The following is a 26,760-nucleotide window of genomic DNA, read 5'->3' on the forward strand; positions in this document are numbered from 1 at the left end:
TCAGGAGATCAAGACCATCCTGGCTCACACGGTGAAACCCCGTCTCTACTAAAAAATACAAAAACTTAGCCGGGCGAAGTGGCGGGCGCCTGTAGTCCCAGCTACTCAGGAGGCTGAGGCAGGAGAATGGCGCAAACCCGGGAGGTGGAGCTTGCAGTGAGCTGAGATCCGGCCACTGCACTCCAGCCTGGGCGACAGAGCGAGACTCCGTCTCAAAAAAAAAAAAAAAAAAGTTGCATGTAATGTTTTTAACTTATTAACCTTCATAGACAAAGAATTGGGAGTGAAAAAAATTGTTTGTTCTCCAAAGCTTACAAAATGTTCCACCCAAAAAAACCCACCTCTTTTTTTCTGACTAGAAAAGTACTTGGTAAAAAAGCCTGTGTGTGTGTGTGTGTGTGTGTGTGTGTGTGTATCTAGAAAAATAACCAAGAAATGACATGCCATGACATTCTCTCTCCTGATGTTAAATGTTAATAGTCTGATTTTTAATTTTCCTCAGGTTTTTGTTCCATGCATGTATCAACACTTTGAGGTATATTTGCTCTAAAGCATCATTTAAGTGTAGTTTTCTGTGTTTACCAATGACTTTTCTACATACTCTTCTGTATTTTTTCTGTGTAATTATTTTTGGTTCTATATTTGTATAAAATTATAATGTATTTTAAAAAAATACACTGGGCACGGTGGCTCACACCTAGCACTTTGGGAGGCCGAGGCAGGGGAATCACCTAAAGTCAGGAGTTCGAGACCAGCCTGACAAACATGGAGAAACCCTCTCTACTAAAAATACAAAAAAAAAATTAGCCAGGCATGGTGGCGCATGCCTGTAATCTCAGCTACTCGAGAGGCTGATACAGGAGAATCACTTGCACCCGGAAAGGAGAGGTTGTGGTGAGCCAAGATCGTGCCATTGTACTCAAACATGGGCAATAACAACAAAACTCCATCTCAAAAAACAAACAAACAATAAAAGCCAAATTCTTCTTAATCTATTTGACCATTGTGAGTTGTAAGAAAAAAGAAAAAGTAGTCTTAGCACAGTGGCTCACACCTGTAATCCCAGCAATTTGGGAGGCCAAGGTGGGAGGACTGCTTGACACCAGTTTGAGACCAGCCTAGGCAACATACGCAAGACACCATCTCTACAAAAGAATTTTTTTTCAAATAGCCAGGCCTGGTGGTGCATACCTGCAGTCCTAGCTACTTGGGAGGCTCATGTGGGAGGACTGCTTGAGCCCAGTAAGCCATGATCATGCCACTTTATTCTAGCCTGGGCAAAAAAGAGAGACCCTGTCTCTTAAAAAACAAAAAACAAAAAACATGGCCAGATGTGGTGGCTCACACCTCTAATTCCCAACACTTTTGGGAGGCTGAGACGGCTGGATCACTTGAGCCCCCAAGTTCAACACCAGACTGAACAACATAGGAAGATCCTATCTCTACAAAAATAAAAAAATTAGCTAGCCATGGTGGCACAAGCCTATAGTTCCAGTTACGTGGGAGGCTGAGGTGGAAGGATCACTTGAGCTGTGGAGACTGAGGCTGCAGTCACTGCATTCCAGCCTGGGAGACCTGAACTTTTAAAAACAACAACCAAAAAAACCCTAGTTATTCAAAACCAAAACAAAATCATGAATATGTAAAATAAGAGGCATATTTATCAAAATATTTTTATGCTAACTATGAGTTATCCCTGGGAATGATCGGGGGACTCTTATTCTTCTCTGTGATGTTCTGTATTTTTCAAATTATAAAAAAGTGGACTGGCTGGGCACAGTGGCTCGGCACTATAATCCCAGCACTTTGGGAGGCCAGCTGGCAGATCACATGAGGTCAGGGTTTCAAGACCAGCCTGGCCAACATGGTGAAACCCCGCTTCTACTAAAAATACAAAATTAGCCAGGCGTAATGGCACACGCCTGTAATCCCAGTTACTCAGGAGGCTGAGGCAGGAAAATCATTTGAACCTAGGAGCCAAAGGTTGCAATAAGCAAAGATCATGCCATTGCACTCCAGCCTGGGCGAGAGAGTAAGACTCTGTCTCAAAAACAAAAACAAACAAAGTGGACTGTATTACATCTGTAATATATTTAAATAAATAATTGTATATTGTTTCATACTTAGTTTATATCAGTATTTCATACTTAATTTCTGTTAACAAAAATAAACTCACTTGGGCATGAATGCTCCATTGGCTAGGGATGGTTCATCGTCATCCAGCCCATCAAAAAGATGTGACTTTGCTGTGCCTGTTGTTTGTAAAGCCTTTGGCCGGACTCTAGTGGCAGGGCGGGGCGTCAATTTATAATGAGTAGGTGTAGTAAGAGCCTTCTGGGCTGCTGGATTTGTTGGTTTCAATCTCTGAAAAACAAAAGCATCAAGGAAATTTTTACTTTACTTTAAATGTATTGCACTGGCCTTAAAAATCACAAGACCAGATTTCAACCCTCATCTTTGCCATTCACTTGCTCCCATAAAACAAGGATGTTAACACCTAACTTTGTACATGTTGAGTATCCCTCATCCAAAATGCTTGGGACTAGAAGTATTTTGGATTTTTTTGTATTTTGAAATATTTGCATTACACTTACCAGTTGAGTATCCCAAATGTGAAAATCCAAAATGTCCCAATGAGCATTTCCTTTGAATGTCACGTCAGTGCTCAAAGTTTTGGATTTTGGAGCATTTTGGATTTGGGATGCACTATCTGTATGTATGTGTGAATGCTAACAGAACTGTCTTTATCGTTCTAGAACTGATTTGTACTCATCTTTCCAGCCCCTAATTAAAATGATTCGTCTGACATTTTAAAAAATCTAATCAAGATAATGAATCTGTTAGCCAGACAGTGGTGGTGTGCACCTGTAATCCCAGCTACTGGGGAGGCTGAGGCTTGGGAATCGCTTGAACCCAGGAGGTGGAGGTTGCAGTAAGCTGAGATCACACCACTGCACTCCAGCCTGGGTGACAGAGCGAGATTCTTTCTCCAAAAAAAACCAAAGATAACGAATCTGAAAAAAAGTTTTGTAAATTAAAATGTACTAATACAACATATTAATATTCTCTTCGTTCTATAGTTCATCTTGCAATTATTCTGCTTTGAAAAACAGTATGTTCATTTGATGAAAACACGGTATCAAAAAAATCCTAAGCCACAGTCATTACTTTTCAATTAAACCAAAAATCTTATGCTTCAAGAAAAACTGAGACTCTGTCATGAATTAATATTCAACTTCTGTGAAATCCAAATCGCTCTGGGAAAAAAAGGACAGATACTAGCTTGTATTTATTCATCTTTTAGTAAAGATTAATAATTAAACATTAAGTCAAACTCTGGGTACCAGAAATAAAAATAAAGTTACTTCCTCTGATTACTGAGGAAACTACAAGTTAGTGGAGGACACACAACTAAATTTCAGGGTGCTTCAAATGGCATCTCTACAATATCATACAGCATCCTGAGGATGTTCTACATTTGTTTTCCTAACAGTATAAATGAGATTACATAACCACTTCAAATAACAACGTCTAGCATATCTCGCCTGTCACAATTTATTCTTCTCTTCCCAGTGCAACCTGTTTACACTTAACAATGAATCTTTGTTATTCCCAGATTGTTGTGATCTTTCACAATTCTGTCTTTGTTTGGAATGCTTGACCTAGACTTGCCAAGTCCTACATACCCACACAAAAAAGTTAAATGTTCCTCTTCTGAAAACAAAGCCTTATCAAATTCATCCAAGCATCTATGATCTTTTCACTATTATATTTTAAATTTTATCTTAAAACTCATGTGACACAGAATTCAGCATTTTAACGCATCTACTTCAATAGTTTTTAATATATTTACAAGGTTGTACAACCATCACCACTATTTGATTCCTGAAAACTTTGATGACTTCAAAAAGAAACTCAGTTCCTCTCAATTTCTTCCCTTTTCCTTTGCAACTATGAATCTGCTTTCTTTCTCTATGGATTTGCCTATTCTGGGTATAGCATATAAATCAAATCATATGACTTTTTGTGCTTGGCTCCTTTCACTTAACATTTTCTTTCTTTTTGTTTTGAGATGGAGTTTCCCTCTTGTTGTCCCGGCTGGAGTGCAATGGTGCAATCTCGGCTCACTGCAATCTCCACCTCCCAGGTTCAAGTGATTCTCCTGCCTCAGCCACACAAGTAGCTGGGATTATGGGCGTGTGCCACCATGCCTGGCTAATTTTGTATTTTTCTTTTTAGTAGAGATGGGGCTTCACCATGTTGGTCAGGCTGGTCTCGAACTCCTGACCTCAGGTGATCTGCCCACCTCAGCCTTCCAAAGTGCTGGGATTAAAGACATGAGCTACCATGCCCATCGTGCCCGGCCTTCACTTACGTTTTCAAGGTTCATTTATGTTATAACATGTATCAGTACTTTACTCCTATTTATGGCTGAATATTCCATCATATAGATATAAAACATTTTGTTTATCCATTCGTCATTGACAGACACTCTTTTTTTTTTTTTTTTTGAGACGGAATCTCGCTCTGTCGCCCAGGCTGGAGTACTGTGGCCAGATCTCAGCTCACTGCAAGCTCCGCCTCCCGGGTTCCCGCCATTCTCCTGCCTCAGCCTCCCGAGTAGCTGGGACTACAGGCGCCCACCACCTCGCCCGGCTAGTTTTTTGTATTTTTTAGTAGAGACGGGGTTTCACCGTGTTAGCCAGGATGGTCTCGATCTCCTGACCTCGTGATCCGCCCGTCTCGGCCTCCCAAAGTGCTGGGATTACAGGCTTGAGCCACCGCGCCCGGCCCACAGACACTCTTCTATTATCACATATACTCTACTGAACCAGTGTAAATTTAAGTGCTTGTCTGTCTGATCTTTGTCACTGGTTAGCAACCTTAATAAATTCTTGTTTATTTTCATTTTGTATCCTCAGCACTTAATAACACAATGCCTTACACATATTCAGCCACCTAAAATTAGGCTGCATAAATAATTTTCGTCTAATCATTTACATGTCACTTTAAAAGGTACTTTCATATTCTTATCTTGCTTCTCATATCTAGTTTACAGGATAAAATTTAAGAACATAGTAAGATCCCATTTCTTTTTTTTGAAACCAAGTTTTGCTCTTGTTGCCCAGGCTGGAGTGCAATGGCACAATCTTGGCTCACTGCAACCTCTGCCTCCCAGGTTCAAGCAATTATCCCGCCTCCCAAGTAGCTGCGATTACAGGTGCCCACCACCATGCCCAGATAATTTTTGCATATTTAGTGGAGACGGGGTTTCACCGTGTTGACCAGGCTGGTCTAGAACTTCTGAACTCAGGGGATCCACCCGCCTCAGACTCCCAAAGAGCTGGGATTACAGGCATGAGCCACGGCGCTGGGTAGATCCCATTTCTTAAAAAAAAAAACAAACCAAAAACCAAACCAAACCAAACAAAACAAAAAAACAGAAAATAAAAAGCTGAGGGATACATGTAATGATATAAGTGATTGAAAAATAGTTTCTGTATATTGAGCAATTTACTATGATCCTGGTGTGCATTATCTCATTTGGCTCTCAACATTGAACACTATTACTGTCCCCATTTTACAGAAGAAACAAATTTACGGAGGCAAAATGACTTTCTCATTTTCCAATGTCTCACAGATGATTAGTGGTAAAACAAGGACCAAACAGACCAAAGACTACACTTTTAACACCATGTGAGTAAAAGATCATGTTTTTACACTAGAGTTTTAAGAGATTAAACACAAAACTATGTAAAAATCAAGAGGTTAAGATTTTGGTTATGCCACTTAAGAGCATTATGATTTGAGGAAAGTCAGCCTCTCTAAGCCTTAGTTTGCTTATTTATAAAATGACAATAGGGCTGGGCATGGTGTCTTATACCTGTAATCCCAGCATGTTGGGAGACTGAGGCAGGAGGTTTGCTTCTAGGAGTTCGACACCAGCAAGACATCATCTCAGAAAGAAAAAAACTTAAAATTGTTTTAATTAAAAATGAGAGTATTAATATCTGCCTTATTTCAGGGCCTGATCTTCAGTGTAGTGGTCATTTCACTGTTACAACACCGTCCAGATACAGCAAAAATAATTTACCACCGGCTGAGTGAAATAATGTCTTAAAAAATTAATTATGCCTAGCTTTGCTTAATCCCTTAATATATACATGCAAAAAATTACATTCTGCACATTCAGTTTCTCTTTCTTTGATACGATATTTTGCAGAAGTATCCTTAAATTTACCTCTTCCTTCTTCTTAGGGTCTGACATGGGATTCCGGAAGAGAGGAGAGTCTCCAAAAGGTGAGTATGTTAGACTATTGATGTGCTGCTGGAGAACAGCCTGCTGGGCAGCAGAAGCATTTGGATCTGTCAAAGCTTTTTTAAAAAAAGAAAACAAAATTATATATAAATGCAAGGATACGATGCACTTGTAACACAGAGTTCAGTATTCTTTTTGAAGAAATGGTCTTCAAAATGTTCAGATCAATGGTATCATTGGGGCAGAATGTGTGTAGAGCAAACTGTAAAGAAAATCAAGAATCAAATAAGCTAATAGGTAAAATTTAGGAAGAGGTATTTCATAAGATACAGTACTCACATAAATTCACTTACACAGTGTTCACTGTCACTACTAATCAAAGAAAGGAAAATTTAAACCCTGATGAAATATTTTATGCATACCTATCACTGAAATAGCTGCATAAAAAGCCATAGTCTTTGACTTCTAGAGACATATAGACGGGTTTGTCTAAAGGCAATAATATGACAGTATACAGGGCAAGTACTGTGTGTGTGTGTGCGCGTGTGTGTGCATGCATGTGTATGTGTATGTAATTGTCTAAAGGAAATAATATGACAATATACAACAGGGCAAGTACTGTGTGTGTGTGTGTGTGTGTGCGCGCGCGCACACACACACACACACCCAGGCTGGAGTGTAGTGGCATGATCTTGGCTTGCTGCAACCTCTGCCTCTGGGCTCCAGTGATCCTCTAACCTCAGACTCCCGAGTAGCTGGGACTACAGGGGTGAGTCACCATGCCAACAACAGCGAATTTTCTGTGTGTGTGGGGGGGGGGGGGGGGGGGCGGGAGTGGGTTTTTTTTTAAGAGATGAGGTTTTGCTGTGTTGCCTTGGCTAGTCTTGAACTCCTGAACTTGAGCTATCTGCCCACCTTGGCCTCCCAAAATGCTGGGATTACAGGCGTCAGCCACCACACCTGGCCTCTATTTTTTTTTTTCTTTTTTTTTTTCTTGAATATGGAGTCTGGGTCTGTCGCCCAGGCTGGAGTGCAGTGGCCGGATATCAGCTCACTGCAAGCTCCGCCTCCCGGGTTTACGCCATTCTCCTGCCTCAGCCTCCGGAGTAGCTGGGACCACAGGCGCCCGCCACCTCGCCCGGCTAGTTTTTTGTATTTTTTAGTAGAGACGGGGTTTCACCGTGTTAGCCAGGATGGTCTCGATCTCCTGACCTTGTGATCCGCCCGTCTCAGCCTCCCAAAGTGCTGGGATTACAGGCGTCAGCCACCACACCTGGCCTCTATTTTTTAACCTCATACTTTTAATCATGAAAATTTAACTCAAGGACTTAATTAAACTAGAAAGAAAATTAAAAAAAATTCCTAAGCATTCAGTGCATATTACATATAACAGTCAAGATATGGAAACAACCTATGTATCCAACATTAATAGTTGTAGGCTGGGTGCGGTAGCTCACGTTTGTAATCCCAGCACTTTGGGAGGCCGTGGCGAGCAGATCACCTGAGGTCAGGAGTTCGAGACCAACCTGGCCAATACAGGGAAACCCCACCTCTACTAAAAACACAAAAAATTAGCTGGGCATGGGGGTGCACACCTATAATCCCAGCTGGAACCCAGGAAGTGGAGGTTGCAGTGAGCCGAGATTGCGCCACTGCACTCCAGCCTGGGTGAAAGAGTGAGACTTTGTCTCAAACAAACAAAAAAAGTTGTAAAGATCAGGACACATCATCATAGGTTATGTAGTTATTAAAAATAATAATTACCTTTGATTCATTAAGTAAAATTTCCAGAATAAAAATATTATGTACATTAAGGCTACAGAGGAAGGCAGCATACAAAAAAAAATGTGGTTTCCCCCGCCCCCCAATCTAGGTGTCTTCCTGAAGAAAACGGTTAGGTTATCCTTCTAAGTTTATTATTTACATTTATTTAACATTCAAATAATATAAACTGAAAGAAAAAAGAAATCACTAAGTCTAATTTTCTCTCAAAGTATAAGAACTTCTGTTATCAATTGCAGAGAATGTAGGGAACAGACATAAGTAACAAAGAAGACTATTCACGATCTACCATTGTAACAAGTAAAACAATAAGAAAAAAAGCAAAACCACTACAGTATACCCCGACTGAAGGAGAAATCTTTTTGCAAGATAAAAATCTCTTTCCAAAAATACTGCTCAAAACTCAAATCATACTAAAGTCATTTTACAGGCAAAAATGCTACCTTTTTCCCTTATAAACATTTACAAATAAAGTTACTGCCAAAATATAATACAATAATCCACAGTAAAGGAGTGACATAAAACATTCTGAAAAGTCTCACAAGGTTGTAGGGAGTGGGGAGAGGCAGTATGGAGAACAAAAGCAGTTAAAAAACAAAACAAAACAAAAAAACAAAACAAAAAAACCCAGAATGGGCTGCTATAGCTAAATTAATGAAAACGAAGTATATCCACATTAGTCAAAGGTTTCTTAAAATTGATGTATTCAATAAATACTAAAATATCATAAGTTCATGTTGATATCTAATCAGACAGGACAAGTTTGCTCAGGATTTCAAACCAAGAGATGTCAATTTTAAGAGCACAAAGTAAATCATCTATATTGAGAAAGTTCCTAAATCCAATTTAAGACCAAAAAATAAAGAAAAGCATTTTTTTTAGGGGTACACAGTACTACAGATTAACAGCATACTGTTATTTTGGGGACTATGCAAACAGACTCAAGAAACATTTTATAGAACTGCAAACCTCACTGGTCATTTTGTTACTGGACAGGCAATTACTCATATAGGAAACTGACCTGTCTTAGTTGATCTCATCATTTAACAAATACAAATCACTCTACCTGGGTGTGCTCAAAAAAAAAAAAAAAAACAAAAACCAAAAACTTCCTTTAACAAATCCAAACACAAGAAAGTATATGAGTGTGTATTTGTATGAATAAATACAAATTTTGTGTTAACTGTAGTATTTAAAGACACAGGTAAGAGAGTATCTTGATAGATTAGCTAAAACAAGAAAACAAACAAGCACTACTTAAGCAACTACTGGTATTGCATTCAAGCTTGGTCAAAATAATTTGAAAATTTTCCAAAGAACAAATTCTGAAAAATTTCGAAAGAAAAGATTACAAAAAACTAAATCATAACCAAATAATTAAAGGGATTGGGAAAAGTATACAAACCAAGTCTTCTGATGAAACACAAGAATCTGATGATACTTTATCCAGAAAAATGCCAGTGGGTTACCACAAATAAATTATACTAGGGCAAGGCATGGTGGCTCACACCTATAATCCCAGCACTTTGGGAAGTTGAGGTGAGCAGATTACTTCAGGTCAGGAGTTCATGAATAGCCTCGCCAAATGGGATCTCTACTAAAAATACAAGAATTAGCCGGGCATGGTGATGCGTACCTGTAGTCTCAGCTACTCAGGAGGCTGAGATAGGAGAATTGCCTGAACCCGGAGGTGGAGGCTGCAGTGAGCCAAGATCGCGCCACTGCACTCCAGCCTGGGTGACAGAGTGAGACTCCTCTCAAAAAAAAAAAAAAAAAGAAAGAAAGAAAGAAAAGACATTATACTAGACTGGTTTTGCTTAGCTTTAAGAAATAACAGTAGAACCACTGGGTGGAAACCCTATGGAGGCAGGATTTGGTTTCTAAACAACCAGAACAGAACAACAGACTGTACCGCCTATAAGGAAGCCACCATACCTGAGGTTTTTTTAAGACAAGCTAGACTCACATAGTTCTAAAGTACTTTCAACTAAGATTCCGTGGTACAAAGATGTACATTCTAAAAGTAAATACAATTACCTTTAAATGGGCAGTAATGTTAAGACACACAACTTTAATACTAACTAAATTATTGTGTCAGGAACTTTGGAAAAAGAGATGGATCATTAAAAACTAGTCAGAAAGCTATATAAGTAAAAATGGCACTATTAACAATAATTTATACTACTTCCTTCTACTAAAACCAATGAAAAATGAGAAAAAAATAAAATTAAAACGTAATTATTTTTTTGAGACGGAGTCTCGCTGTGTCACCCAGGCTGGAGTGCAGTGGCGCAATCTTGGCTCACTGCAACCTCCATCTCCCGGATAAGGCAATTCTCCTGCCTCGGCCTTGCAAGTAGCTGGGATTATAGGTGCCTGCCGCCACGTCAGGCTGATTTTTGTATTTTTAGTAGAGATGGGGTTTCACCATGTTGGCCAGTCTGGTCGAACTCCTGACCTCAGGTGATCCACCCGCCTTGGCCTCCCAAAGTGCTGGGATTACAGGCGTGAGGCACCGCGCCCAGCCTATTTTTAATGATAAAGCTAAGTATAAAGTTTGCACAGAGATCAATGAAAACTCGAAGTCACCTCCTCTCTCTCCAAAGACCTTATTAAAATCTATGGCTAAAAAATATTAAAATGTATATATATAAACCCATAATGACAGAAAATGGGAAGGTGGCAAATGAACACATGAGAAAATCTGACAAATTTCTAGGGGAAAGATGTGGACAGAGGACTGATCAAGCAGGATACAGAAACCTATAGTTTAGAGTACACTCAACAGCAATTACAGCTGACCCTTGAACAACACAAGTTTGAACTGTGTTGATCCACTTACGTGTGGATTTCCTCCTCTGCCATCCCTGAGAGAGCAAGACCAACCCGTTCCTCCCCCTCATGATTTTCTTTAATAATATATTCTTTCTTTAGCTTACTTTATAGTAAGAATATAGTACGTACTACATATAATATACATAATATACATAATGTGTATTAACTGTTTATGCTGTCAGTAAAGCCTGGGAATCAAAGATTATTTGCAAATTTTCAACTGTGTGGGGGTCAGCACCCCTAACCCTCATATTGTCCAAGGGTCTACCAGTATGATCAAATGATGCATATCTACCTTGGAGAATCCCAGATGTCTAGGGACTTGGGAATACCAGGTTTGATGAAGTAAAATTGAAACCAGGAAGAGGAAAGAATTAATGGAAAGTCTAAGCCAGACGTGGTGGCTCACACCTGTAATCCCAGCAAATTGGGAGGCTGAGGCGAGAGGATTGCTGGAGGTCAGGAGTTCAAGACCAGCGTAGCCAATATGGTGAAACCCAATCTCTACTGAAAATACAAAAAATAGCCAGGTGTGGTGACATGGGCCTGCAATCCCAGCTACTCAGGAGGCTGAGGAAACAGAATCAATTGAACCTGGGAGGCGAAGGTTACAGTGAGCCAAGATCGAGATCACACCACTACACTCCAGTCTGGGACAGAGAGCAAGACTCTGTCTAAAAAAAAAAAGATAAATGAAGTTTATATAGAAAACTACATATTGCCATCCTCCTAATCACTGGTGCTCAATACACAGGTCAAAGTATGCCTCTCTCTAAGTAAACACACAAAAAGGAGAAGGGCAACTACTGTGGTTACTGATACCATCCCAGAGCTAAGAATTTGACATTCTAACATTTAGAGGACCCTGTGTCTGATCATAGTTGGTTTCTAGATTACTCACTCTAAAGTAAAACCTACTGGTAAACGAGCCCTACTCACATACAAAAAGTTGCCAGTGAGCTTTTAAATATAAATACATATATATATATAAAAAATATATATATATATATTTTTTTGTAGACAGAGTTTCACACTGTCGCCCAGGCTGGAGTGTAGTGGCATGATGTCAGCTTAGTGCAACTTCTGCCTCCCAGGTTCAAGTGATTCTCCCGCCTCAGCCTCCAGAGCAGCTGAGATTACATGCATGTGCCACCATGCCCAGTCAGTTTTTCTATTTGTGGTTGACATGGGGTTTTACCATGTTGGCCGGCTGGTCTCAAACGCTTGACCTCAAGCAATCTGCCCACCTCAGCCTCCCAAAGTGCTGGGATTACAGTCATGAGCCACCGTGTCCAGCCTATTTTTAATCTTAAATAGGAATGAAAAGGACTACCAAGCATTAAAGATTGGTGGCAGGCACCTGTAATCCCAGCTACTCAGGAAGCTGAGGCAGGAGAATTGCTTGAATCTGGGAGGCAGAGGTTGCAGTGAACCGAGATTATACAACTGCACTCCAGCCTAGGGGACAGAGACTCTGTCTCCAAAAAAAAAAAAAAAAGATAAGAAAACAAATAAGGGTAATAAAAGCAAAGGGAAGGGTACTAATATCCTCATTTGACAAAGAAGACTCAAAAAACACTAGCACCTTGTTGACAGAATAAGAAAAATATGTAAGTATGTAGCTTAAATTTGCAAAGGTCTCAAAACGTGACACATGTATCACGACAGTATGGGAGATAATTTAGTGGTACAGAAACAGCTATCTATTCTATTTATCTCAGTTACTCTATTTATGCCAGGTGACAACCAGTTTTTCACTTCCTGTAGAACATAATTTTCTTTCCCTTTTTCTTTTTGTTGAGACGGACTCCCACTCTATCACGCAGGCTGGAATGTAGTGGCACGATCTCGGCTCACTGCAACCTCCACCTCCCGGGTTCAAGCGATTCTCCTGTCTCAGCCTCCTGAGTATCTGGGATTACAGGCAGGCACCACCATGCCCGGTTGATTTTTGAATTTTTAGTAGATACGAGATTTCACCATGTTGGCCAGGCTGGTCTCAAACTCCTGACCTCGTGATCCACCCGCCTCGGCCTCCCGAAGTGTTGGGATTACAGGCGTGAGCCACCGTATCTGACCCATAATTTTCCTTAAAAAGCTATTTGAATTAAAAAGTAAGTTAGGCCGGGCGCGGTGGCTCAAGCCTGTAATCCCAGCACTTTAGGAGGCCGAGACGGGCGGATCACGAGGTCAGGAGATCGAGACCATCCTGGCTAACATGGTGAAACCCCGTCTCTACTAAAAAATACGAAAAAAAAAACTAGCTGGGCGAGGTGGCAGGCGCCTGTGGTCCCAGCTACTCGGGAGGCTGAAGCAGGAGAATGGCATAAACCCGGGAGGCGGAGCTTGCAGTGAGCTGAGATCCGGCCACTGCACTCCAGCCTGGGCGACAGAGCGAGACTCCGTCTCAAAAAAAAAAAAAAAAAGTAAGTTAATTTCAGCCAAGCGCAGTGACTCATGCCTGTAATCCCAGCACTTTGGGAGGCCGAGGTGGGCAGATCACGAGGTCAGGAGATCAAGACCATCCTGGCTAACATGGTGAAATCCTGTCTCTATTAAAAATACAAAAAAATTAGCCGGGCATGGTGGCGGGCGCCTGTAGTCCCAGCTACTCAAGAGGCTGAGGCAGGAGAATGGCGTGAATCCAGGAGGTGGAGCTTGCAGTGAGCCAAGATCGAGCCACTGCATTCCAGCCTGGGCGACAGAGCAAAACTCCATCTCAAAAAAAAAAAAGTAAGTTAATTTCCTTAAGTTCAAAATAAATACTAAAGTGGTAAGTGGACACTTCCAAAGTTCGGAAGGAGTATTCAAATGAATGAAGTATGAAAAACACCTCAGGCTGGGCGCGGTGGCTTACACCTGTAATCCTAGCACACTGGGAGGCCAAGGTGGGTGAATCACGAGGTCAGGAATTCGAGGCCAGCCTGGCCAACATGGTGAAACCTCGTATCTGCTCAAGATACAAAAAAAAAAAATTAGCTGGGCGTGGTGGTGTGCACCTGTAATCCCAGCTACTTGGGAAGCTGAGGCAGAAGAATCGCTTGAACCCAGGAGGTGGAGGTTGCAGTGAGCTGAGATCACGCCATTGCACTCTAGCTTGGGCAACAGTGCAAGATTCCTTTTCAAAAAAATGAAAGAAAAACACTTCAATAGATAAAACTAAATTTAGGAAATATAGTAAATTTAGTAAACATAATTATATTGGAAGAAGTAAATAAAGCAGAGGTGATACATGAGCTAAATTCTCATTTACCATAACAGGTTAAATTTACTTAGATTTAATAAACCAAAACACAGCAATATAAGCACATTTAGAGATATTAATTAAATTATATATCAGATGAATTAAAAAGAGCTAACAAAGTGGTTTCTTTGAGAGAGGAGGCCTAGGAGCAGGGAAAGCAGAGTAGGCCAGGATCTATTAATAAGCCCTTCTTTATTACACAATTGTTTAATGACATGCATGTATGTAATGCCTTGCTAGGAATGGGACGGGGTAGGATGGAAAATCAGGTCAGCAAGTATTAGCAAAAAATTAAGAAAAGCCTTCTAAAGTGACTGACACTTACCTACTGGGGCCTGGGGGGCTCCAAAGCCCAAAGTGGCTGTCGTAGTATTAAATCCAGGGGCCCCAAAGGCTCCTGTACCAAGAGGCCCTCCAATCTTAGGTTGGTTGTTCCCAAACAAAGATGCCTGTCCAGCACCAAGAGCTACGGAGACAAGAGGAAAGAAAAAAGCACCACAGAAGATCCTTTCAGTGTTGTGCCAGAGGTCAGTTACTTAAAAATACAATACATTTGGAAACTTCATAATGACCACTCATTTCAACAAAGGGGTGAATATGGTAAGTGCTACTTCAGGTCAAGCACTGGGTCAGTACGTTATACACATCACAGGTAAAATACTAAAATCTCTCTGTGCTTCAGTTTCCTCAACTATAACATGAAGCAACATATAGCTTAGACATTTATCTTAAAATTAAAATGAATAAACATTCATAAAGCATTTAGAAGAGATCAGGTACATACTATATGCTCATCAAAATTAGCTGGTATGTCTGATGTAGAAACTATTATTCCCATTTAACAGAGGAGAAAACTTAGGGTTTAGTAATTAGCATGATGCCACAATGTTATAAATGATAGAAATGGGGTTCAAACCTAGGTGTACTTGACAACCAGGCCTCTTAACTGCCTCTCTACAGCAGAACAGATTTCCAAAGAATTTTTTAAAATTATTCTTAAAATTCAATACTTGCAAATCAAAATACTCAACACAATCATGTCATCTTTCTTAGAGACTGAACTATAGAAAAACTAAATCCAACATATTGTCTTTCACTAATACAATGTAACACTTTCAATTTTACCATCTCATGAAAACTGCTTTATCTAGACAAACTTGTTTTACAAAAAGCTCAATATCTCCTGGTGAGATTACTAAACAGACTCAAATTTCAGCACGAACCAGAGTGGCTGGACTAAGAACTCATTTTCGTCAGAGGGAACCCATTGCAGAAACTTGTATTGCTGAATTTTGCTTAGGGAATCCTTGTTGTCAGCGGTGATTTTAGAAGTGTAAAATAGGGGAGAATATGGTGAATACAAGTTACTGGCATTATCGAAAAAAAAAAATCCATTCAATTTCCCAACATGTTTCCCCAAAATTATTGGCAATTTATAAGATTTAAGGTTCCTTTAAAAAAAAGAGAGAGAAAGAGACCGGATCTCATTATGTCACCCAGGCTGAGCCCTGGGCGCAAGTAATCCTCCCACCTCAGCCTCCAGAGTAGCTGGGACTACAGGCATGCATCACTAGGCATGGCTTCTGAAGTTCTTTTTAACATATCAACTGCACCTTGAAACAAGTATCACTTACCAGGAAAATCACTTTAAAGTTATAATACTTGCAGGTCAAAAATATTGTATGGGAACTGCTTTGAGATCACAATCAAAAAAGAACAGGAAGTTTATACCAAGACAATGCACACAATATAAATCAGTAAGGATGACTACTGAACAAATTACTCTGACTGTCCAACCTCATTAAAACTAAGACAACAGGGCCGGGCGCAGTGCCTCACACCTGTAATCCCACACTTTGGGAGGCCGAGAAAGGTGGATCACCTGAAGTCAAGAGTTCAAGACCAGCCTGACCAACATGGAGAAACCCCGTCTCTACTAAAAATACAAAAATTAGCTGGGTGTGGCAGCGCATGCCTGTAATCCCAACTACTTGGGAGGCTGAGGCAGGAGAATCACTTGAACCCAGCAGGCGGAGGTTGTGGTGAGCTGAGATCACACCATTGCCCTCCAGCCTGGGCAACAAGAGTGAAACTTAGTCTCAAAAAAAAAAAAAAAAAAAAAAAAAAAAGGACAACATTGTAGCAATAACAATATTAAAGTTCTAAACCATTAGTAATTAACGTAAGCTCCAAGAAATACTAAAATTATATTTCTTCATCAAAGGAAATAGTTTACAGCACCAATTACAGAATTTTTTATTTTCTGGTAGTCTAATACCTCCTTGCCTCCAAACAAAAACTTAGGTAAAACTCAAATATATAAAATAGATGAAAAATTCTACTCTAAATGTGTATTGCCCTCACCTTTACAGCATCCCTGGATGATGACCGACGAATCAGTCTAAAATCACTGTACTATATTTCAATAATCCACAGAAGAATAAAAAAAGGCACTGTGGGCCAGGCGCGGTGGCTCACGCCTGTAATCCTAGCACTTTGGGAAGCCAAGGAGGGCAGATCACCTAAGGTCAGGAGTTCGAGACCAGCTTGACAAACATGGAGAAACCCTGTCTCTACTAAAAATACAAAATTAGCTGGGCGTGGCGGCACATGCCTATAATCCCATCTACTCGGGAAGGCTGAAGCAGGAGAATCGCTTGAACCCAGGAGGTGGAGGTTGCAGTGAGCCGAGATCACGCCATTGCACTCCAGCCTGGGCAACAAGAGCAAAACTCCATCTCAAAAAACAACAACAACAACAAAAAAAAACAAGGCACTGTGAGGTTTGGGTTGTCTGTAAAGGAATTATCATAAAATGACTACTGACTATTGCAATTTATCAATGGAAAAATAGGTATTTTTATCCAGATTTGCCTTGTTTTATGCACAAACGGCTTTTTGTTTAATGAAAGAACTAATGGTCCAGAATATGAGAGACATTCTGAGTGCGATGTTGTGTGATATAATAAAGTTTTGGTAATTTGTCAAGATAGGAAAAATGTGCTATATTTATGATTAGCTGTAGCAGTTATAAAGAAGCTATATGGGGGGCAAAATGGTAATAGCGGCCTTAGAAACTCCACAGAAAATCAAGAAAAAATTGAAAATGGTTATTTTCCTTTTGAGACATTCCAAAATTGTTAGAATTTATTAAATTGATCTGAGGCATCTATTAGCACCAGAAAGATTTTTCTATGTGTCTCTTAGTATTACAATCAACCTTACTATATGTAGCCATTACTTCAAGGAAAATCTGTAGAACGAAGGTTTACTATTATTAATAAGTAACCAAGGCAATGGTGTGCAATTGATAGTGCTAATGATAGTTAGTATCACTATAAAACAAGAAATGATTATGTCCATGAATTAATGGATGTTTCTTAGTCTGAACACATAGTGCAGGAGAAAATCACATGCCAAGGGACAGTATAAAACCTTTTATACTAAGATTGGTTTCTTAAATCTAAGCATACAAAAAAATCTTATGTATCTGTACATTTAACATTTGTATATTACAACTAATCATTAAGTACCCAAATGCCCATGTTACAGGAGGCTTGAGTTTGAATCTCCATCACTGAAAATAAGAAGTTGCAGAGAAACACCCATTTAGCTAATGCCTCCCAAAAATACAGCTGAAAGCTACAGCGCTAGTCTACCTGTTAAACAATGAAATGCAGAGTTCAGGAATGTGGGTGTTTGTTAAACCATGAAATGCAGAGTTCAGGAATGTGGGTGTTTATATGCAAGTCTCAGGAAATGTTCCTCTCAAAGCCAAGGGCCTGCTTCAGCAGATGTGATAATTAGGGAATTGCAACAGTGTGTGTGCCTGGTGACTCACAATTCTCATTTCCCTACATGATACACTGCTGCTAAGGTTGTGGGTGTAAAATTCTTAATTGATTGTATCCATCTTTTAGTTTATAGGAGAGGCATGTATAAGGAATATACAACAGCGACACAAATGCAGTTTGTTTGTTGTGAGAGAGAACTGTCGGAGGAAAACAGAGTATATTAAAATAAAATGTTAGGATATTACATTATTGTGGAATAAGAGACAAAAGCATCAGAAAAGGAGTTACAAAGTCTTGGAATATGGGGGAAGACATTGCTAATCAAAACCTACAAGATTCAGGAGCCAAAGAGAAAGTAATTCTGATCACATAAAAATAAAACTTGTGGCTGGGTGCAGTGGCTCATGACTGTAATCCCAGTACTTTGGGAGGCTGAAGCAGGGGTATCACGAGGTCAAGAGTTCCAGACTAGCCTGGCCAAAATGGTGAAACTCCATTTCTACTAAAAATACAAAAATTAGGCTGAGGTAGAAGAATTGCTTGAACCCGGGAGGCAGAGGTTGCAGTGAGCCGAGATCACGTCACCGCACTCCAGCCTAGGCAAGAGCAAGAGTCCATCTTGGAAAAAAATAAAATAAAACTTGCGGTAGGCAGGGGGGGAGGGATAGCATTAGGAGATACACCTAATGTAAATGACGAGTTAATGGGTGCAGCACACCAACATGGCACATGTATACATATATAACAAACCTGCACATTGTGCACATGTAACCTAGAACATAAAGTATAATAATTAAAACAAAACAAAAATCACAAAACAACTTGTAGCCCAGTGCAGTGGCTCAAACCTCTAAACCCAGCACTCTGGGAGGCTGAGGCAGGTGGATCACCTGAGGTCAGTAGTTCAAGACTAGCCTGGCCAACATGGTGAAATTCCGTCTCTACTAAAATTACAAAAAATATTTAAAAAAAAGAAAAGCCTTCGTTAATTTGAATTTGAGCAAAAAAGAAAAGAAAAGCCTTCCTTAATTTGCCCGTACCAAAGCTACTTTTTCCTACAGGGTTGGAAGAAAACATGTGATTTCAAATGATACATTCTGCATATGTTTAGGGATCACACGGTACAACGAAATGAGAGCTTTTAAGTTTTTTTTTTTTTTTTTTTTTGAGACGGAGTCTGGCTCTGTTGCCCAGGCTGGAGTGCAGTGGCCGGATCTCGGCTCACTGCAAGCTCCGCCTCCCGGGTTCACGCCATTCTCCTGCCTCAGCCTCCCGAGTAGCTGGGACTACAGGCGCCCGCCACCTCGCCCGGCTAATTTTTTTTGTATTTTAGTAGAGACGGGGTTTCACCGTGTTAGCCAGGATGGTCTCGATCTCCTGAACTCGTGATCCGCCCGTCTCGGCCTCCCAAAGTGCTGGGATTACAGGCTTGAGCCACCGCGCCCGGCCGAGAGCTTTTAAGTTTTAAAATTCTTGCAAAATTTATGTGGCAGAAGTTGGATAAGTTGAAAAGCTCAAATGAAATTCTTTCTGGGGTATAATGGGGAATTTTCATTAAAAAAAAAAACACCTATTATATAACCAAAAAGAGTTAATATCCACGATACGCAAAGCATCCTTAAAAATAAATTAAGAGGCCAGGCACAGTGGCTCACGCCTGTAATCCCAGCACTTTGGGAGGCCGAGGCTGGTGGATCACTTGAGGCCAGGAGTTCGAGACCAGCCTGACCAACATGGTGAAACCTCATCTCTAACTAAAAAAATGCAAAATGAGCCGGGTGCAGTGGCGCATGCCTATAATCCCAGCTACTTAGGAGGCTGAGGCAGGAGAATCACTTGAACCTGCGAGGTGGAGGTTGCTGTGAGCTGAGATCACACCACTGTACTCCAGCCTGGGCAACGAGAGAAACTCAGTCTCAAAATAAATAAATAAATAAATAAATAAACAAACAAACAAATAAATAAATGTAAATTAACAAGAATCTCAAGTTAGTAGTAGGTGCAGAAAAAAAGAAACAGTAATCCAACACTTTGAACAGAGAACTGACTCAAATGGTAAATAAAAAAACAAAGATATTCACCTTTGCCAGTAATCAGTGAAGTACAAATTGGAATTCACCAATTTCTACTATCACGTATGCAAAGACAAAAAAGCCCAACAATATGGAAAATACAGAAACATGGACATTTTATATAATGTGAGCAACACAAACTGGTATTATTTTTGAAAGGCAAATTAGTAAATCCAACCAAAAAATCTGAAATATGCGTATCTTCCAACACTGCAATTCCAAGTTGATGTAGCAATCCTACAATAAACTAACACATGGAAAATTATGTAACAAAAAATCTTCACTGAGGGCTTTGCCAACATTATTAAGTAACTCAAATGTCCATCAATAGATGAAATGTTAAATAAGTAAAGGTATATGTATGATATGTATAAATTGTGTGTATTTAATGGAATACTAAAAAATTTTGGGGGGAATGAGAAAAAAGTCTCATTCCCATCAACCTGTGTGGAGAGCAGTGGAATGATCACTGCTCACTGCAGTCTCGACTTCCAAAGCTCAGGTGATTCTCCCACCTCAGCCTCCCGAATAGCTCGGACTACAGGGACAAGCCACCAAGCCCAGCTAACTTTTTGCATTTTTAGTACAGACAGGGTCTCCCTATGTTACCCAAGCAATCCGCCCACCTCAGTCTCCTAAAGACCTGGGATTACAAGCATGAGCCACCTCATCCAGCTCTAAATAGAGTTTTTAAAAATGAGATTGATCTGTATGTACTGACCAAAAGAAAAACTGGTATTATGTGAAATGAAAATACAAGTCACAGAACACTATGTAAGACAGTGCTTTCAAACATTTTCGACTACAGCACATGCTATGAAAAACACTGAGATCCAAAACACATAAACACAAACACAACTGAAAGTTTCATAAAAGAATATTAACCTTAATATTTCAAATGATTTTTTTTTTTTTTAAAGACAGAGTCTCATTCTGTTACTCAGGCTGGGGTACAGTGGTACGATTATAACCCACTGCAGCATCTACCTCCCAGGCTCAAGTGATCCTCCCACAGCATATCTCATTCAGCTGCTTGAGTAGCTAGGACTACAGGCACATGTCACCATGCATATCTATTTTATTTATTTATTTTTATAGTATCTTACTATGTTGCTCAAGATGATGTTAAACTCCTGACCTCAAGCAATCCTGCCTAGGCCTCCCAAAGTGCTGGGATTACAAGCATAACCCATTAGGCCCAGCCTACTGATTTTTAATTCTACTTCATTTTCTTAAAATGCTGATTGCAGGCAACTATATTAATTATAACCAACTCATGCATCTCAGCCTTTGGCTTAAAAGTCACTCATACAGGGTATAGTTTCCATTTAAAAATATAATCCTAGGCTGGGCATGGTGGCTCACACCCGTAATCCTAACACTTTGGGAGGCCAAGGCAGGGGGAGGTCACCTGAGGTCAGGAGTTTGAGACCAGCCTGACCAACATGGAGAAACCCCGTCTCTACTAAAAATACAAAATTAGCTGGGCATGGGGGCGCATGCCTGTAATCCCAGCTACTCGGGAGGCTGAGGCAGGAGAATCACTTGAACCCGGGAGGCGGAGGTTGTGGTGAGCCAAGATCGCACCACTGCACTCCAGCCTGGGGAACAAGAGCGAAACTCCATCTCAAAAAACAAACAAGAATATAATCCTAACCCCTAAATATAAGACATGTATGTATAGACGTGTGTGTGTGTGTAAACATGTCCGAAAAATGCACAGAAAGGGGTCTGACAAGATACATGCCCAACAAACCTCATCACTTCACAGTGGAAAAAGACGGGGCTTTTCATGAAACTTCTGAATTGTTAAAAACTTTTTACCAGCACTTACATCTTTTATCTTAAGCAGGGAGCATTGACTCATGCCTGTATTTCCAGCACTTTAAGAGCTCAAGGCAGGAGGATGGCTTCAGCCCAGGGGTTCGAGACCAGACTGGGCAAAACAGGCCAACCTCATCTCTCCAAAATATTAAAAAATTAGCCGAGCATGGTGGCTTGCATCTGTTGTCCCAATTACTAGGGAGGCTGAGGTGGCAGGATGGTTTGAGCCCGGGAGGTAGAGGCTGCAGTGAGCTGTGATCATGCCAATGCACTCCAGCCTGGGCAACAGAGCAAGAACCTGTCTCAAAGCAAAACACCTTTTATCTTAAAAAGAAAACTGAAGGCTGGGCGCAGTGGCTCATGCCTGTAATCCCAGCACTGAAGGAGGCTGAAGCAAGAGGATCACGAACTCAGGAGTTCAAGACCAGCCTGGCCAACACAGTGAAACCCTGTCCCTACTAAAAACACAAAAATTAGCTGGGCGTGGTGGCGTGCAACAGTAGTCCCAGCTATTTGGGAGGTGGAGGTTGCAGTGAGCCGGGATTACGCCACTGCACTCCAGCCTGGGGGACAGAGCAAGACTCCATCTGGAAAAAAAAAAAAAGGAAAATTGAAAAAAATAAAAATAAAAACCACAAAAGCAGCTCATAGTATAAAATGAGGTTCCATTAAGAAGGAAATGACAGCCAGGCACAGTGGCTTGCACCTGTAATCCCAGCACTTTGGAGGCCGAAGAGGGAGGACCACCTGAGGTCAGGAGTTCAAGAGCAGCCTGACCAACATAGTGAAACCCCGTCTCTACTAAAAATACAATGATTAGCGAAGCATGGTGGTGTACACCTGTAATCCCAGCTACTAGGAAGGCTGAGGGAGGAGAATTGCTTCAACCTGGGAGGTGGAGATTGCAGTGAGCTGCGACTGCACCACTGCACTCCAGCCTAAACTACAGAGCAAGACTCCGTCTCCAAAACAAAAAACAAAAAACAAACAAAAAAAAAAGAAGGAAATGACAGATGAATGCTCAGATGATAGAAGGGAAAAAAACAGATTAACTGGACAGTGGAAGCAGAGACTATGGAAATGGTTTAACACTAACTGACCACACCTGCAGGCAAATGAACTGAAAAAGTAGGCTAAACTCTGTTTAAACAACCTCGTTTTACTGTACATGCGAAAACATTTTATATCTTATGACCATCATTGCCCTCCAACTGTTTAAAAACAACTAGGCAGGTAGAAGGGCTGGTATCTTCAAAGGCACTGAAATATAGTTGTTAACAGTAGGAATCAGGGAAAAGGGGTGACACTGGTCTATATGACAATCGAACTAAATGAAATTCTCCTTGCAAAGGAGAATTACATCAGCATGTGCTCTTATTGCTCTGCCTTTCTATTAGGGCTTACTTTGATAAACAGTTTAAGGCCTTAAATCCCTGTTACAAAAGTAACATGGGGAAACTGAAAGTTAATGTCCTCATGACAATTCTCATATTAAACACTAACAATCTCAAATAGACCAGGACTATCAGAGGATACTTTGTAGAAAAGGGAGCATACAGCTTCTAAGACAAATGTGCCAATATTTTAAAGCCTGGTAAAGCATAACTGCTGGGAATGTTTTATAAACCCAACTAGAAAAATGAAAAGGTAGACTTCTTAATTCCAGTAATATAATCAAATAGATCTCTCATGTTCCAGAAACTAGAAAGTCAAGTTGTGTCACTTCCTAGATCTCATGGTAGCAGTTTCTTACCTGTTCCAAATCCTGCACCAAGCCCAGTTCCAAGAGTCCCAGGTGCTGGTTTACTTCCAAAAATACTATTCCCACTGGTATTTGTGCCAAAACCTAGGAAAACAAAAGAATGAGTGGACTGTACTTTTAATGTAACTCTCAATTTCCTCTATAAGGGTGTTTAACACAAAGCAGTCTGACTCTAAGTTGTGAACCTTTCAGTTAATATTTAGGACTCCTAACTTGTAGGGTAACTTTAAAAAAAAAACATTTTCACATATGCTAACAAGTCTTCATATTTACTTAATTACATTTCAGCCTTGAAATATCAATTCAGAGGCCAGGCGTGGTGGCTCACGCCTGCAATCCCCCACTACTTTGGGAGGCCGAGGCAGAAGGATCACCTGAAGTCAGGAGTTCAAGAGGAGCCTGGCCAACATGGTGAAACCCCGTCGCTACAAAAATACAAAAAAAATTGGCCAGGCATGATGGTGGGTGCCTGTAATCCCAGCTACTCAGGAGGCTGACGTGGGAAAATCGTTTGAACCCAGGAGAGAGAGGTTGCAGTGAGCCTAGATCGCGCCACTGCACTCCAGCCTGGGCGACAGAGCAGGACTCTGTCTCAAAAACAAATAAAAATAAGTAAATAAAAAAAAGAAGTATCAATTCAATACAGGATAATATCAATATTCAAGCAAAGTGAATGTGTTTGAGCTTTGGGAACATTGCCTTTGTGAGGCCCAAAGCTTTCAATGCATGATTCAGGTTTATTTAGAAGAAAAATTCACTCCTCCTAAGTTGTACTAAAAAAATAAAACAATTGGCCAGGCGTGCTGGCTCACACCTGTAACCCCAACACTTTGGGAGGCCAAGGTGGGCGGATCATGAGGTCAGGAGTTCGAGAACAGCCTGGGGAACATGGTGAAAACCCGTCTCTACAAAAAATACAAAATTAGCCAGGCATGGTGGTGCATGCCTATAATCCCAGCTACTTGGGAGGCTGAGGCAGGAGAATCACTTGAACCCGGGAGACGGCAGTTGCAGTGAGCCAAGATCGCGCCACTGCACTCCAGCTTGGATAGAGTGAGACTCTGTTTCAAAAAAAAATGCAATACGATAAAATAAAAATAAAACAATCAACAAAGACACTTTAACTGAACCTAAAGGTCCTTGCTAACAAAAAAATTACCTACAAAACTCTCTATAGTAGCTTTTATTTTGAACAGACGAACCAGGCCTGGATAGTAAGGTGTAACTGATTACACATGAGAAGTCTCCTTCACTATGAGCCACCATTTAGACAAAATCCTATAATTCCCCTTTAAAATCCACAGGTATCAGCCGGGCACGGTGGCTGGCAACTGTAATCCCAGCACTTTGGGAGGCCAAGGTGGGCAGGTCACTGGAGGTTACAAGTTCAAGACCAGTCTGGCCAACATGGAGAAACGCCATCTCTACTAAAAATACACAAATTAGCTGGCATGGTGGTGCACACCCAGAATCCTAACTACTTGGGAGGCTGAAGCAGGAGAATCACTTGAATCCAGGAGGCAGAGGCTGCAGTAAGTCGAGATCACGCCATTGCACTCCAGCCTAGGTGACATAGCGAGACACTAGCTCAAAAAAAAACAAAAACAAAAACAAAAACAAAAACAAAAAACCATAGGTATCAAACAAAGATCCTATTCTGTACTGCTGCCATTACTTTTCCTTTGTTCACCTATGTTCATAAAGTTTCATTATTCCTTTTGGAACTAAATATCAATGAAACAATTAATGAATATGTCATTAATTTCTAGTAAGAGAAAAAAATAACTAGTCAGAAAACCCTGTTTGTAAAACATATGAAGTCATTTAAAAGTCATAAAGTACTGGGCACGATGGCTCACACCTGTAATCCCAACACGTTGGGAGGCAGAGGCAGGTAGATTACTTGAGGTCAGGAGTTTAAGACTAGCCTGGCCAACATGTGAAACCTCTTCTTTACTACCACAAAAAAAAAAAAAAAAAAAAAAAAAAAGCTGGCTGTGGTGGTGCACGCTTGTAATTCCAGCGACTTGGGAGGCTGAAGCAGGAAGATCGCTTGAACCAAGGAGACAGAGGGTTGCAGTGAGCTGAGATCACACCACTGCACTCCAGCCTGGGCAATGGAGCAAGACTCTGTCTCCAAAAGAAAAAAAAAATCATGGAGGGAAACCAGTCCAAAAAGATAACAAACACAGTAAAGAGACTATTTTGGAACAGACGAAAAAGTATCACTAATATCATAGTTTGTCGTGTCAGTACTTGGATTATTATCTCAACGAAAAAAAAATCAAGAAAAAAGCTGAAGAATGTAAAAGTTCAAAAACAATAGTATTTCATGTCATTTTAAAATCCAAGCAAATAGGCCGGGCACAGTGACTCACACCTGTAATCCCATCACTTTGGGAGGCCTAGGCGGGTGGATCACAAGGTCAGGAGTTCAAGACCAGCCTGGCCAAGATGGTGAAATCCCATATCTACCAAAAATACAAAAATTAGCAGGGCGTGGTGGCGGGTGCCTATAATCCCAGCTACTCGGGAGACTAAGGCAGAGAACTGCTTGAACCCGGGAGGTGATGGTTGCAGTGAGCCAAAATCATGCCACTGCACTCCAGCCTGGGTGACAGAGCGAGAATCCATCTCAAAAAAAAATAAATACATAAAATAAAATCCAAACAAGTAAATTGACTTAATTGCTATATATTTGACTCAGACATTCATTGAATCTCTTTTTGAATTGTTCTAATAGCTATGCCACAAAAATGGAGTGCTGCCTACTCAAGCATCATCAATTTTCCCTGATGAAAAAATAGAAAATGTACTTGGAGACTTTTCTTTTGAATAAAAATTTAATCAAAAGGGATCTTACAGCCCCATAAGTAGCAGAAAACAAGATACTCGTGAACTACCTCAAACCCACAGGAGGGAAATAAATCCCAACTTACACTGTTTATACCACACATTTCCTCCGATTCTCACGGACAAGTTTATTGACTTGTAAAATTCAATTTTAAAAATAACAATTAAAAAGACAATTCAAATTCAGCACACAAGTTAGTAAGGCAACTCAGATAAAGATGACACCTTTCATTTTCCTATCACTGAACATGACGGTAAATATATTCACACACCAAAAAAAAAAAAGAACTCTAAGCAAATCAGAAATCTGCAACCATAGATTAACATCATATATA

The 26,760-nt window shown here is 40.5% G+C and overlaps 1 protein-coding gene across 7 annotated transcripts in view; it reads right to left on the minus strand.

The window, feature by feature from the left end:
* Positions 1–26,760, minus strand: part of NUP98 (nucleoporin 98) — a 130,978-nt gene that overhangs the window by 60,942 nt on the left and 43,276 nt on the right. For all 7 annotated transcript variants that reach the window (XM_031653235.1, XM_031653231.1, XM_031653233.1 and 4 more), the window contains exons 11-14: positions 23,564–23,656; positions 14,446–14,586; positions 6,242–6,375; positions 2,177–2,364 (exon numbers count right to left, since the gene is read on the minus strand). In XM_031653235.1, the coding sequence (XP_031509095.1) occupies positions 2,177–2,364; positions 6,242–6,375; positions 14,446–14,586; positions 23,564–23,656 (556 nt within the window). The remainder of the gene's footprint in view (positions 1–2,176; positions 2,365–6,241; positions 6,376–14,445; positions 14,587–23,563; positions 23,657–26,760) is intronic.

Source organism: Papio anubis, chromosome 12 (assembly GCF_008728515.1).
Source record: "Papio anubis isolate 15944 chromosome 12, Panubis1.0, whole genome shotgun sequence".
Taxonomy (NCBI): Eukaryota; Metazoa; Chordata; class Mammalia; order Primates; family Cercopithecidae; genus Papio; species Papio anubis.